This window comes from Nyctereutes procyonoides, unplaced genomic scaffold, assembly GCF_905146905.1.
Source record: "Nyctereutes procyonoides isolate TBG_1078 unplaced genomic scaffold, NYPRO_anot_genome, whole genome shotgun sequence".
In the NCBI taxonomy this organism is placed as follows: Eukaryota; Metazoa; Chordata; class Mammalia; order Carnivora; family Canidae; genus Nyctereutes; species Nyctereutes procyonoides.
Window position 1 is genome coordinate 2,650,546 of NW_026575032.1, and position 16,076 is coordinate 2,666,621.

The following is a 16,076-nucleotide window of genomic DNA, read 5'->3' on the forward strand; positions in this document are numbered from 1 at the left end:
ACTTAGTAGGATATATTCTCTAGCTTCAATATTAGAGCCTAAGAGAATACTTAAGACACAACTAAATTGAAGACAAGAAGCAAGAAATAGTCTTCTAAAAAGAGGGTCAAGAACCTCCAGATAGGACAGACTGCTCTCAGCAGGGATGACTAAGAGATAAGAATTAAGTCTTAGGGAAAAGGATGATATTTTAGGACACAGAAGAGAGGATTGGTAGGCATTCCATATGGAACTAACCCTAGGCAAGGGACAAAGACATGAAAGCAAGAAATATATTTGGAGAATGGTCAATATTCTAATTGCATGGTTCAGAATTATAAATAGATCAGGGGGCACCTGGGTGGCTCTGTCAGTTAAGCATCCAACGTTGATTTCTGCTCGGTCATGATCTCAGGATTGTGACATCAAGCTCAGCATGCTTAAGAGCCTGCTTAAGAGTCTCTCTCTCCCTCTATCCTTCCCTTACCCCTTAAAAATAAATAAATAAATGAATAGATAAAATATATCAGTGGCTGATAAAGCTGAGCAAGTAAGTTAAAATCAGCACCTAGGAGTTCAGACTTTAGTGTAAGCAACTGAGATACATAATTTCTGAGTAGAAGAAAGATATATAATGAGGTTTTAGGAAGATTAATCAGTGTTCAGACTGCATTAGAAGAGGCAGAAACTAAAGGCTAGGGTGAAGGGTTATAGTGTTTCTTTAGGAAAGGAATTTAAGACAAGAAGCTAAACTAAAAACAAGAGGAGGATGTATATGAGTGACATTGCTAATGTAAAAAGAAAAAAAGGTCTCACTGTATTGCATGTTGGTCGGTGTACATTTAAATTATCACATTTTAAGAGAAACCCAGACAAGCCAGAGTAAATTCAAAGGAGAGTAACCAGGATTTGGGTGGGAAGGAGGGGCAAGGATCTACAGACTGAATCCCTGATTAATGAGGAAGGGAACCAAAGATTCTGAAAGAGAGTGTGAGAGGGAGCTTCAGTTTTTCAGAGGGCTGTCTTCTAGAAGAGACAACAGCATCCTTACTCTTACTCCAGAGGGGCAAGATACTGGACTGCATCAGTTACAGGAAGAGTAACTGTTGTATTTTGAGAAGTTTAATTTATGATAAAGATTTGTAAACCTGAACACTATCTTCAAATACATGAAAAATCTGCCACATGGAAATGGTACTTGTAAACAGATTTGGTTAACTCCATATATCAGAACGGTTTGTAAGTTGTGGATAAGCAGCTTTTCTCTTCATCATAGGAACTATTAATTATAGCAGACCACCCATCAGAAATATTATTAAAAATGTGGGTATGTTAGAAGTGGATATTGATGGTGTCAGTTTTAAAAGGACAAATTAATAGTGTCCATTGGATTTATTTTATCAGTATCTATATTAGAGGGTAAAGAAAGAAGAATCTTAGAACTTACATCAATACTTTTTACTTAAAAAAAAGTAAAATTAAATTAAAAAATAAAAATACTTTTTACTTATGTTTGTGGATGTTTCACAATTTGTTTATTCATGAGAGATAGAGAAGCAGAGGCATAGGCAGAGGGAGGATAAGGCTCCCTGCAGGTGTCTGGATGCAGAACTCAATCTCAGGATCCCAGGATCATGACCTGAGTCAAAGGCAGATGCTCAACAACTGAGCTACCCATGCGTCCCGGTATTTCAGAATTTATCGTTCTCAGATAAACAGAAAACACAAAGAAACATATAAGGAAGTTCAGGTACCCATGTATAAATAACTATTTCTTTTTTTTAAATGCATACCAAATAAGAAGGTATGGCATAGTATGAAGAGGGATGGGTTGACATCAAGCACACCTGAATTTGAAGCCAGCTCTGCCACTTAGCCATTTTAATTTTGGCATATTATTTGGCCTCTCTAGGTCACAGTTTAATCACCTGTAAAACAAGGATATAATTACTCTCTTCCAGGCTTTTTTTTTTCTTCCAGGTTTTTAATACAGATTAATAATAATACTTATTCAGTACACAGAAAAGAACCTAGAACATTTTGGTATTAAAAATTGGCAGCTAGGGGCAGCCTGGGTGGCTCAGCGGTTTAGCGCCACCTTCATCCCAGGGCATGATCCTGGAGACCCTGGATCGAGTCCCATGTCAGGCTCCCTACATGGAGCCTGCTTCTCCCTCTGCCTGTGTCTCTGCCTCTCTCTCTCTCTCTCTCTCTCTCTCTCTCTCTCTCTCTCTCTCTCTCTCCCCCCCCCTCTCTCCCTGTGTCTCTCATGAATAAATAAATAAAAATCTTAAAAAAATAAAAATATAAAAACTGGCAACTATTAAAATTATTATCTGAAAAGGTTTTATTTAAAAAAAAAACATTTTATTTCTTTGAGATAGAGAAAGCGAGCATAAGAAAGAGAGAGAGCTTGAGTGGGGGGCTGGGGGGAAGGGCAGAAGCAGAGGAAGAAGCAGACTCCCTGATAAGCAGGGAGCCTAATGCAGAGCTCAGTCCTAGGACCCTGGGATCATGACCTGAGCTAAAGGCAAACACTTACCCAACTGAGCCACCCAGGTGCCACAGAAAAGGTTTTCGATATGCATACTCTGTAGACACAAAGTGGTTAAGTGGAAAGAACATAGGCTTTGGAATCAGACTGGCCTGAGTTTGAAGCTTAGCTCAGTCACTTGTTAGCATCAAATCCACGTTTAACCAATATGACTCAGATGCTTTATCTTTAAAATGGGAATAATACTTACCTACTCCATAGGTTCAGAATATCAAATGAGGTCATGTGTATTATTTCTGTATTTAGCAGAGTCTGGTACGTAGTAAAACCTCATTGTTCATTTCCTTTCATTTCTTCAAATGTATATACAGGTAGTACCCCACTCATGACCTGTTAACATGTATTTTGTAGACTTAGATGGACTGGAAGTCCTGGCTGGGCTCCACAGTCCCTGAGGAAAGGGAGAGCTGTTCCTGTTTGCCAATGCCAACTCCTGGAACTGATTCATCTAATGGACTGCCCTCTATTATGCAACCCTTGAAAGGAAGTGTCTGAGTTTTAATAGAGGAAGAGAGGATAGAGACTCATATCTTGTTTTATATGAAAGTGAAGAGTTTAAGTTACTGGGTGTTCAGGCACACTTATTATAATTCCTCCTTTCTAAACCTTATCCAGTACTTCCAAAGTCTACTGTTTCCAGAAGAGTAATCAGAGGAGAAAGTTGAAGTTTGACACTTATACCCACTTTCTTATCCTCTTATTTTCAGCCAAATATTATAGTCCATTCATATTGACTGTTCTAATCGGGCTTGTTTCCTTATGATTGAAATAACTTTCTTCTTTCTCTGTGCAAATTGACCATAATATTCTTCTTATTTAGAAAACCACTCTCTTTGGGCCCTTATGTAATTCTGAGCCACTTCCAAGAGTCACCCTAACGTCAGCTCCCTCTGTGTTCTCTAGTGATCTTTCTAGCCCACAGTATTTTTCCCCACCTTGATCTCTTTCAGTCCCAAATCTGACTAAACAATTTTGTCACTTGTTTTCTATCTTGAGTTCTTTGCAAATTATTTCATGTGTGTAATTTATCTTTCCCAGTAGAAATTTAAACACTTGAAGAGTAAAACATTACCTTACTGTATTTCTATTATGTACTCCATTGTGCCTAGGGGGGAAAATGTAGTTTTGTATGGTAAATATTTGATAAAAATTTATTGAGTTGTTTAAAGTTGTTGGATATCTGCTGAGGCCTCTAGGCCAACATTTCATTACTTTGGTTAGTTTATTTGCCTTTGAGAATTTTCTGAGCACTTCTGATTTATTTTCATAATAGGCAACACTAGAGGTATCATGACTAGGAATCACTTAGTATGAAAAAAATATTCTAAGTGTCCTGATTCCTAGTCTAGTTTTCTTTCTCCTTGATATAATACTGAAGCAAATAACAAATGGAACTTTTACTTACTTAATGATTCTGTAATTCTGTGTGTGTTTTTAATGGCAATAAGAATGTGAAGTTTGAAGGTTCTTTTAGTATCTCTGAGAAGTCAAAACTTTTCCTTTTCATTCAATATATGGATGATGACAATTTCTGATAAACATCTCAGATTTTCATCTTTGGTTGACGTTAGGTGAATTTTATTCTGAGAGTCCTATAAAAAAGTACTTTGGGCCATAGAAAAATCTTCTTAGTGTAAAATTAACAAATTATATGATTCCATTTATATGAAATGTCCAGATAAGGGAAATCTATGGAGATGAAAATTAGATCAGTAGTTGCTTGGGGCTGGAATTGCAAGATACTTAGGGGATTAACTATAAACAGGCATAAGGCAACTTTTGGGAGCAACAAAAATGTTCCAAAACTAGATTATGGTAATGGTTGCATGATGTAAATTTACTAGAAATCATTGGATTGTAGACTTAAATTTGGTGAATCTTATGGTATATAAATTACTTCTCAATAAAGTTGTTAAAAAATAATTTATGAGATTACATGGTTAAATGTCATTTTCTAATAAATTGTCCAGAGTGATAATATTTCCATTAGGAAAGGCAAAAATGTTGATTCAAATTATTATTAGAAAAACTAATTATTGCTATTCTTCAATCACTGTATCAGTATATATATACTTCTCATATATTATTTCTATTAATAAATTTATATTGCACTATTTAGTAGAATTTTCAAAAATAAAACTACTTCTGTGTAAAAAAATACCAGAACAATCTTTTTATTATTTTACTTTTCTGACCTTTTTATGTAAATGGAATTCAAATGATTTCTCACTGTTTTCTATTCTGAAAATAATTATCACTTGCCTTTTTTAATTGAAGTATTCTACCAGAGTTGACTATACAGTGATTTTTTTTTCCCAAAGGAAATCTTAATTTTTCATATATTTCTAAGATTAAATTTGAGAGCTGTTCGTTCTGGGGGAAAAAAATCTAATTTAGTAAGCTATAAACTTTTGACAATGGAAGACTGAACAACTGGCTTAAATATTTAGTAATTTCTGCACACTATTCTATTCCCAAGTATAATAAGTATTTCCCCATGTCTGATATCTTTTGGCTTCATACTTTTCGCTTCTGTTTCTATCTAGACTTGTGTTCTTTTGTCCAGTTGAGCAGTAGCACTGATTTTTTTATTTGACAAATATGTATTTTCAGAATAGGAAAACTTGAAACCACAAGAGAATTTAGATATCATCTAATCAATTTATTAAGTTGTGGATTTGATATGAGACCCTCAGTGGTTAAGGGACATATTTGAATACATAAAGTCAAATAGTTATCTTAATTTTCAAGATTCAATATTTACAATAAACCAGCGCAATTTCCTCATCTAGTCAAGAAGAGATGCTGATATTTTTCAGTTCCTTGAAACTTCCAAATTTCATAAATTTAAGGGTACCATGGGTACCCTAAATTTAAGGGTACATGTTACTTCTCTTAGCCTTACCTAACTACATTTGCTCATAGTCTAATCCTAATTTCTTTTTTTTTTTAAGATTTTATTTATTTATTCATGAGAGACACAGAGAGAGAGAGAGAGAGACAGAGGCAGAGACACAGGCAGAGGGAGAAGCAGGATCCATGCAGGGAGCCCGATGTGGGACTTGATCCTGGGTCTCCAGAATCAGGCCCTGGGCTGAAGGCAGTGCTAAACCGCTGAGCCACCAGGGCTGCCCCTAACACTAATTTCAAATTACAATATGTGGATGCTATTTGTCTTGCTCCTTGCACTTTTTATAAGAAGGAATATACTATAATAGTAAGAGTTTTCAATTCATACTCAACTATATTTGAGTCTAGGTCTGCCATTCATTTACCCTGTGACCTTGAACAAGTTATTCTCCCCTCGGTATGGGGTAAAAAGGCAGAGATAGTAATAGCTTTTTTCCCTATCCTTTTTAGCCTTTCTTTTTTTTTTTTAATCATTAAATCTTTTTTTTTTCTTAATTTTTTTATTTATTTGTGATAGTCACACAGAGAGAGAGACAGAGACAGAGACAGAGACAGAGACAGAGACAGAGACATAGGCAGAAGCAGGTTCCATGCACCGGGAGTCTGACATGGGATTCGATCCCGGGTCTCCAGGATTGCGCCCTGGGCCAAAGGCAGGCGCTAAACTGCGCCACCCAGGGATCCCCTTTTTAGCCTTTCTGTCTTCATAGATTTAACTCTGGGGCTATCTCTTAAATTTGAATTGTTTGATTAGTGAAAGTAACTCAATTTTTTTCTACACTTTTATTAATCATCTGATTTTCTTTTGTGAGAAAATTCAAAAATAAATATACTTTTTGTTTCCTTACTCATTAAGCTATTGAAACCTTGATATTTTTCTTTATAATTTATTTAAATCCTTTATATAGCTAGGTTATTAATCTTTTCTTGGAGATATTTTCCCAGATGGCTGTTTACTTTGGAATTTCATTTGTAATGTTCAGTAATGTGCATAAGTCATCTCTACAGATTCTTCCTTTGTTTTTAAACTTAGAAGATCTTGAGGGTAAGATATTTGGAGATAAGATGTGGCTGCAATTACATTACAAACTATTAAGCTTTATGTTTTTAAAAAAATCTAAACTTAACGTTCTCTCTTAAGCAGTTCATTAATGAAGAGACAGATAATTTCAGAGGTCCATGCAGAGTCTTCTTAACTGTAAAAACAGATAAAGGGAGAATGAGAAAGCAAATCTCAACTGATTGTTTACATTTTAATTTTTATTTCAATGATACAGTAAATGATGTAATGTCCAACTAAAAATGTTTGCAAGATAGGATTGCTAGTACTGAAAATAATTTAACCAAATAAGGTAATAAGAAGTTAACTTTCAAAACCTAGGGTAGTTTTGCAAAATAAGAATAAAGTTAAATTTTGAAACCTGGTATACTATTAACATAGGTATACCACAGTCATTAATTCTACTAGCATAAGAGACAGAGTAGTTCCCATTTTCCCATTTTATAAATAAGTGAAGCTTATTAATAAAAAGATAAAGATCATAAAGGATTATTAATTGACTACTTGAATGGAGGATAATTATACATAGAATATTTGGGGTATGTATTAAAATAGAATTAATTCAAAATGTAATAAGCATTGTGTCATTTTCTAAGTTCCTTTCTATAATTTTAAGGGAGAAAGCCAAAGATTCCTTTTGCATATATAAAAAATACAAATATTAATTTATGTCTATGGAAAAGGAAAAAATTGATATTTCCATAATGTGCTCTGTTCTTCATATGAATAGTTGAAGCTAATTGTAGGTGATGGGATTTCATTTTGGCTCTGGTTATCATGTTTAGAGTCTTATCTTGTGACATGATTTGTTTTAGAGAAATGCATGCTTGCAGTTAAGTACATCCATTAGCGGTAAACCTGGTTAAATAGTGCCTGTCCTCAGTTGGTAAACGTCTACTTGGATAATGATAATGCAGTAACAATCTGATGGGTATAACAACTGCAGTATTAAATCTGCCATGGTGAGATAGAAACTCTCTTGTCAGCTTATATCATTTTCAGAGGGTTGCACTTTCAGTGGAGAAGGGAAGAGGACAAAATAATAACTTCTTGTTAGAAGTACAGTAAGTGAAAGCTCATATGAACATCTCTTACCTTTCTTGAATGACTCCTTAAAAGGTGACATTTTCATTTTTGCTTTCAATTCTTGCTTATATAATGAAAACAAAGTGAGGAACTCAGAAGTATGGGTTTAATAAATTCTCACTTCTATATTCACATGCTATTTTTTATTTTAATCAATGAGGAAGAAAATTTATATTTAATACCGACTTATAGTATGCCTGTATTTTAAATTATTAATCCCCACAATAACCCTGTATGAGCCAGGGAGGATTAGTGACTTGTCTAAGGTTATATAATCCTGAACAGGTAGAATCTAGACTAGATCCATGTTCTTTCTGACTGTAGGGCTTAACTCTTTTCCTCTTAAAGAAATAGATATGTATGATATGTGATGTGCAATATAAAATAGATACAGAAACAATAACTGCCAGTATAGTGTGGTTTCTGGTTAGTGCCAGATGATTGGAACAGAGAAAGGATTGCTCTAAACTGGAATAAGGAGGAAGAATTATATGAGGATACAACCTGAATTGGGCTATGAACTCTCTCAGTGGATTATCACTAGATGGAGATAGTAATCTCATATGAAATGAAAACTAAGAGATTTTTGGAAGATAACAAGTATGTGTTTGAGGACAAAAGGGAGGATGGTCTCTGGGTTACTTAAGGACGCCATCTTAGTTATTGGTGTCTCAGTACCTAACACAGTGCCTTACACCTAAGTAGGTACTTAACAGTGTTTAAATGGTTCTTAAACATGTTTGTTGCATTGAAAAATGAGAGGTAAGAGAAGCATAGTTGAGAACATATCGTCTTGCAGTGTTGAAGGTAGTAGAATTAACAGTGCTTTTTTATAAGTTACTAGCCTGATACATGGGGATGGGGGTTGGGAATGATAAGAAAGAAGAGAGTGAGGGCAAGTCAGCTTTTCCTCTAATATAGAATAATAGGTCTAAAAAACAAGGAATTTTGAGGCCATGAACAACACTGATGAAAGAGTTAACACTTGATACCCTCAATCAACTTTGAAGGATGGGAGACTTCTTTGAAACCTTGAGGCAAATAGAAAGGATTTGGATTAGCCACTGAGGCAAGGGAAAATGGGCTCATAAAAGAATAGCCCAAAAGCAAGCAGCAAAGACCAAGTTGAAATTTTAAGAACTAAGTTTGGATTGTGTTCATTCCATGGTGTTTTTCTATTTTCTTCCCAGAAATCAGAGGTACACTGCAGAGCAAACAGTTGTGCTTTAATATTTACCAGCATAAATCTAACATATGTAATCATATCCAGTTCCATACTTTTCTCAGGTAATGTGATTTGGCTACAAATGTATCCCTAGGTCTTTGTGCAGAGTTGAAACAGTATGTAGGCACAAATTTAAAATATTCACCCTAAACAGTTGTTCTCGAGAATGCTTAGAAAAGCTTTTGGTCGCACAGCTTAAGTAACAGAGCTGGAAAAACAATTTGGTAGGGAAAGCTAATGGGTTCATTTTCTCACTTATGATGATTGTAGTATTTTTAGTAGAGATGTAGCGCTCAGTCCTTCCCATCATCTAATTATAATGTGCAAGGACTGATTGCATGTGCTCTTTGACTGCTGTCCTTGGCACTAATAACCCTAAACAAAGCTGCAGGCCCTAATTACCTCCTTTTCCTAATCTGAATTTTTATGTGCTTTTGAACTAAGTCTTCTAGTACTCTAAGAGGGCTTCCCTCGTCATTGGAGAGACATTTACTTCTCCTGAATTCAAGGAACTAGATTTTGAATTATTTTTTGGAGGAGTTTGTTACGCTTATAATTTTATAGTAGCACAGATAAATCAGTATGCCTTGGTTTGTTTTTATATACCTAAACTAATATTGTCTGCATATAAGGAGATCATTACAGAAGTTTACTTTAAGATATATTCGTGAGATGTGTGTACATGTTGATAACATGGAGACAGAGAGGGTTGGTTTTGTCTCCTGATTGTCAGATTCCACCTAACTAATTGATAATGTGATCCTGTATCTCTTTTTGATGTGCTATAACCTGAATTTCTTGTGGTAATATTAAGAAGATAAAATAAAAATGGACTTTGGGTTTATGTCAGTTGAAAGGAAGATGATTCGCTGAATTACTGAGCACATTGGAAAAATGACAAGGCAAAGTCTGTTTATTCCTTTTTGGCTGAAGAACCAGCAAACACTTCTGACTAATGACATTGAAATGAGTCAGAATTATTAGCTTGAAGCACAGAACTATGGTTTTTTTCAAAGTCTTGACCAAGAGAATATGGCCTCATGTGAACATAAAGATAATTTAGATTTTGATTTTTCTTCTCTTTTAAAAATTCAATTTTCTTAAAATTTTTTCTCACATTTAAAAATTATTATTAGTTATATGACTTGGGCAACTCATTCTGCTTTAGTTTCTTTAACTTTAAAATGGGGTTATTGTACCTATTTAACAGAGCCATTGTGAAGATTAAATGAGATCGTATTTGTGGAATGATTAGAATGACTAGAACTGGTAAATTACTCAGTGAATATTAACTATTGTTTTCATTTAACCAGTATGGCTTCAACCACAGTGGCAGGGATAATATTCTAGCTGGGCACTCTAATAACTATTCGACCAGAGAAAATTTACTTAACCTCTTTGTGCCTCAGTTTCCACATTTGTAACATAAAAGTAATATGTCTACTGTATCAGATTTTTGCGAAAATTTAGTGAGTTAATGTATGTTAAAGTGCTTAGAACAACCTAACACATACTAAGCCTATTATTATAAATATTTTCAACATTAACATTGTTTTTATTAGGACACATTTTTTTAAACAATAAAAAGTACTTAAATGTACATAGTTCTGCATCACAGCCAAGTAGGGAAATTTAAAAAGATAAGGTAAATTAATAAGACATGAGGGACAAGAAAAGAAGGCAAGATGATAGGAATAGCCAGAAGAGTAAATACTACAGTAGCAGACAGTGTAAAACAAAAACAGCCAGAGGGAGAAGACAGATAAGATAGGAGAGTTCCAGAAAGTTCTTCCTACTTCTAAAATTCATTTATTTGTTTATACACATGCACACACACAAGATAAAATCCTAGACTGGGTAACATGTTCTATAGGCTACTATCTCCCAACACTTTATAAATTTTTTTATACTGTATTTATTCTTGGTTAATTGAGCACCTTCCCCATCAGACTGCAAACTCTTTGAAGGCAAGAAACACATTTGCTCATCTTTGGAATCATAGTGTCTTGCCCATAGAAGGCACTCAGTAAATATTTAAAGTACAAAACTAGGGCTTTGCAATACTAATTTGTGTTTTTCTTTGAAATTTTTTCCTTTTTCCTAATATTTCCCATAAATATGCCTTGAATATAAAACATATTTGCGTGTATGTACCTTTACTGCATGTAATATTTTAGTTTCTAAATTTTTATTTTCTTTTATTAAATTTTGTTGCTAAATTTTTATTTTGGAAGTCTCCGTACTTTACTAAAATTACTATGCTATTTGACATAATAACACTCACCACATCTTTAGGAAAATACAGTTGTCTTGTTCACCACACTTTATATCATATGTTAATTTTTCTATTCTTTTCTTTTGGAGTCTATTGTTCTTTTTGTTTGTAAAACAGCATACTTGATGCTGCAACCAGTGGCTTTTTGCCATGCATTCTTAGTAGTTCTTGGAACATTTGGTTTAGGAAGTAGGATAATTAGTATATAAACATTGTGTAGCAGAACTACTCTAATTAGTGCCTTTTGGCCAGAGTTGAGTGATAAACAAAGTAAGATGCACGTCAGCATTCATCCTAACAGTTTATAAAAATCCTGTTATGGCCCTATGGGACAGCATACACAAGTTATATTGAATAATGTAGTAGTTGAAACCATGAGAAAAGGTTCCATCATTTCAATTTCATAGTTGCAATATAATTAGCTAACTCTACAGACTTTCATTAGTCTTCACTATTCAGAAATCTTAAACTTAGCTGTCAAAGTATATCCCTAATAACTTTTCACGTCTTTAGTGAAATATTTCCTCTTTAATCTATACCTGAGCCCATTTCTTTATATACCTGTAATCTACTAGTTAAAAGAAGAGCATTGATGTAAACCATCAAAATGAAATAGATTAAAAAATCAGGTTCAGACACAAAAATTTTTCACTTACTTTATGGGACCTTCAGCAAATTTTCTGCTGTTGAATTTACTATTTAGGTCCCTTACTGCTGAAAACTACTAAATACTAAATACTACTTCTTATTTTTGATGTATAAATACTCAGAAGATTTTTCCTATTAAGATGTCCTGTAAGTTCACATTTTTCAAGCTGCTATCTATATATGGACAAATACTTTTTTATAGAGTAAGAACAGAGCTTTTTGCTAGACAGCTCCTTTTTTTAGGGGCACTTTGGGCCTAGGGTACGAAGTCTAAGTACCAGTTCTTAGGAATCTCATTTGTATTCAGAATGTCAGTTGTCAAAAACTACTTTGTGACTAATTTCCTTGTATGAGACTGCTGAAAACAGAAAGCAAATTATTCTTTAAGATAGAAAGCTTAATAAAATATTTGTCAAAGAAATAGAAATGATAATCAAAGCTCTCCCTAAATTTTACACCTGAAATAAACACTTGAACAGACAGATGTACTTCCCCAAGTTGAATAACTTACACAAGATACTTTTTTTTTTAAGATTTTATTCATTTATTTATGAGAGACACACAGAGAGAGGCAGAGACACAGGCAGAGGGAGAAGCAGGCTACCCACAGGAAGCCCCATGTGGGGCTCTATCCCTGGACCCCAGGATCAGGCCCTGCGCCAAAGGCAGACGCTCAACCACTGAGCCACCCAGGCATCCCACAAGATGCTTTTACTAAATTTTCAGGAGATACAGCTCCTCTCTCTAGCAAATAATCAAAGAAAGAAAAAGAAAAAAAGTTGAGGTGAGGGAATGTTTTCTGGCTAATTTTGCAAGACTTGAATACTTTAATTCCAAAAGGATAGTACAACAGAAAAGAATTTTAAGTCTTTTACAGTAGTAAGTGTGGGAATTCTAAATGAAATGTTAGCTAACTAAATCCAACAGATTTTTTAAAAAATGTAATTATCTCTGGACAGCAAAGATGGTTTAACATAAGAGAAATCAATGAAACTAGATTAATAGTGAAAATATATAATAGACAAAAACTTATATAATTACCTAAAAGAAGATTTTTAAAGTATTTGATAAAATTTAACTCTAATTTACAACTAATAGTCCTAAGACTAGGAAACTAGGAATGGAAAGAAATTATAATTGATAAAGGTTAAATACTAAAACCTATAGCAAACATCAAAACTAAATCTTTGACCTTTAAACAAGTTTTTGACAAAGCTAGACAACTTTTTTTTTAAGAGTTTATTTATTTATTTGACAGAGAGAGCTATGAACAAACAAGGAGAAATGCAGAGGGAGTTCGAGAAGCAGGCCTGATGCAGGACTGGATCCCAGGACCTTGGGAGCATGACCTGAGCCAAAGGCAGATGTGTAACTGACTGAGCCACCCTGGTACCCCTAGTAATATTTTTCATATAGATCTGGCTAATCCAAAAAGCAAAAAAAAAAAAAAAAAAAAAGTGAAATAAAGATAGAGAAGAGAGGGGGAAAAGGGAAAAAATAACAGTCTTTATTTAGAGATTATATAATGTCTACATAGACAAAGCATTAGAACTTGCACAAATAACTTACATACTTTCAGAAATCAATAGTTTTGTTTTTCCACACTAGCAGTAACTACAGTCCGAAGTTCACAGTAGTTATAAAAATTGTAATGCATTTAGACATTAACCTAAAAAATGCGTAACAACTTTATAAAACAAATTGTAAAAATTTACTGAAGGACATAAATGAAGCCTTGAATAAATGAGGAACTATAACAGACTCACTGGTGGGGCATATAACACAAAGATGTCAATTCTCACCAAATGCAATTCCAATTAAAATTTTAATAGGATTCGGATGGGTGAGGGCAGGGGTCAAACTGACTGTGATAAAGAATAAAAATCCACAAATAGTTAAGTCTATTTTGAAATATATATAGAAGAAGAATTGTATTTTGACCAGATTTTAATACATAATGATGAAAATAGTTTGGAAGTGGCACAGAAGCAGACAAATGAAACAGAGATGAGTCCTCAAAAATAGACTCAAAGTGGGATCCCTGGGTGGCGCAATGGTTTGGCGCCTGCCTTTGGCCCAGGGCACGATCCTGGAGACCCGGGATCGAATCCCACGTCGGGCTCCCGGTGCATAGAGCCTGCTTCTCCCTCTGCCTATGTCTCTGCCCCCCGCTCTGTGTGTGTGTGTGTGTGTGTGTGTGTGTGACTATCATAAATAAATAAAAATTTAAAAAAAAATAGACCCAAAGTGGGGAAGAAATGTGTTTCTTAATAAGTTCTTAGGAAGACCTGTTCACTAGACGAAACAAATAAATTTGGACCGCTCCCTCATATCATGTACTATATGAGATCCAGAGAGAACAAAGACCTAAAGGTGACAGGTAAAACTGTCGAGCCAATAAAAGAAAATGTTAGAGATCTTTGTGACCTTGGTCTGTGGAAGAACTTTACTCCAAAAGCACAAACTATCAGGGATAAATTGGTAGCTTTACAATGGCAAAACTCAGAATTTCTGTATGGTGATTTCTAGGATAAAACAAACTTCACATAACAGTGACTGATTGGAAGCAGATATTTGCAGCATCAAAGCTGAGAAGAAATAAACATGTGGACTCTGTGAGAAATCCTTGCAATTTCAAGAATAAGAAAGGGAGAGAAATATACAGATAAAAGCAATGGTTATTACTTAACACATCATGGAAGGAGGCTCCTGAACCACCAGGTATATGAAGAGAGATATTCAACCTTATAAGTAATTAGAGAAATGCCAATTAAATTAATAGTAACATATCACTTTGCACCCATCTAACTGGACAGAAGTTTTTTTTTTTTTAAAGATTTTATTTTATTTATTTATTCATGAGAGGCACAGAGAGAGAGGCAGAGACACAGGCAGAGGGAGAAGCAGTCTCCATGCAGGGAGCTCGACATGGGACTCGATCCCAGGTCTCCAGGATCATGCCCTGGGCTGAAGGTAGCACTAAACCACTGGGCCATCAGGGCTGCCTGGAAGGAAGTTTTGAAAAAATCATTAGGTAAATCAAAATGTAGGTGAAGATTTGGGACGGTGGGACATAAGTACCACCAGGGGAAATCTAGACTGATATAACTGGTCTGAAGAGCAATCTCATAATCCTTAGGCAAAAGTATGGTTATAATTTGTCACTCAGTAATCCCTTATCTGTGGATATACTACAGTGAAACACAGCTCAAGTCTATAATGGAGTATACCCAGGATGTTTACCTCAGAGTTGTTTTTGGTAGAGTTGAGGACAAAGTGTCTATCTTTAGGGGAATGGTTAAGTTCGATATGATGGATGCATCCTATGGCACCTGTAGCAGTCAGAAGCAGTAAAATAACTGCTGGCAGTGCCCTCTAACCAGAGACCCTTGGGAACACAAACCTGTAGTGGAACAAATTGGGTTTATTACTTGTAGGGCAGGGGTAACCCACACTGTGGGGGACTGTGGGACATCTCAGCAAGAGGATGTTGGGAAGCACTTACAAGGGCCGAACTTAACATTAGATGATGGGTACAGGGTTAAAGGTGGGACTTTGCTTTGGCTTGGATGCTATCAGAAAACAGAGGTAATTCTAGGATTGGTTTTGAATGAGGCAAAGCTGTAATTGGCAGAGAAGTAGCAGTCATTCTTACTAGCCAGGATAGGGAATTTTGGGTTGTTTTTGTGGCTTGGACAATGTTCATATTTTGTCTATGTTCAAACATGATTATGAAGTGGTCTGTGTTTGTCTTGATTCATTATGGACACAGAGTGGCCTTTTCTGATGTTGGTGTTTTATAAAATGACTCATGTTCAGCAGAACACCAACCAAGTGTCAGACCGGCTTGTAATAGAATGAAGGCTTTGCTGATAATACCAAGCCAGCTCCTAGATGTATTACTTTTCCCTCTCATAGTGGTATAACAACACAAAGAGAACTTAAAACCATGATACATTATTATTTAAAAAAAAAAAAGATTCTTGAAAAGGGCTGACAACAAGATATATGGCATGGTATTATTTATGTAAGTTAAACATACAAATGAAATAATATGTATTATTCAAGGATGAATATACACACAAGGCCCTGTACCAACACATAGCTTTTCATCTTCAGTGAAGGTGGAGGGAAGGGGCCAGTGGCCAGATACTGGGGCTAAAAGGAAATATTAAGTAAGAGAGGAACCTTGTGATAGTGTGCTACAGATGAAAGATATAATAATTCAGTCTCAGCAACCGAAACCCAAAAACCAGTCTCTACATCATCAGAAATGTAGCAGGGGAAAGAATGGGAGCCTGTGGCCCAAATTCTTATTTGAATTTACTGCCATAGCCGT

At 35.0% G+C, this 16,076-nt stretch overlaps 1 protein-coding gene across 2 annotated transcripts in view; it reads left to right on the forward strand.

The window, feature by feature from the left end:
• The window catches only part of AFG2A (AFG2 AAA ATPase homolog A), a 326,044-nt gene that overhangs the window by 181,913 nt on the left and 128,055 nt on the right, over positions 1-16,076 (forward strand). The window contains exon 15 of one of the 2 annotated variants that reach the window (XM_055317095.1): positions 12,996-13,046. The exons of the other annotated variant lie outside the window; for it this stretch is intronic. Coding sequence (XP_055173070.1) covers positions 12,996-13,007 — 12 coding nt within the window. The 3' untranslated portion in view covers positions 13,008-13,046. Of the gene's footprint in view, positions 1-12,995; positions 13,047-16,076 lie in introns of those variants that run through there. 2 annotated transcript variants of the gene reach the window in all.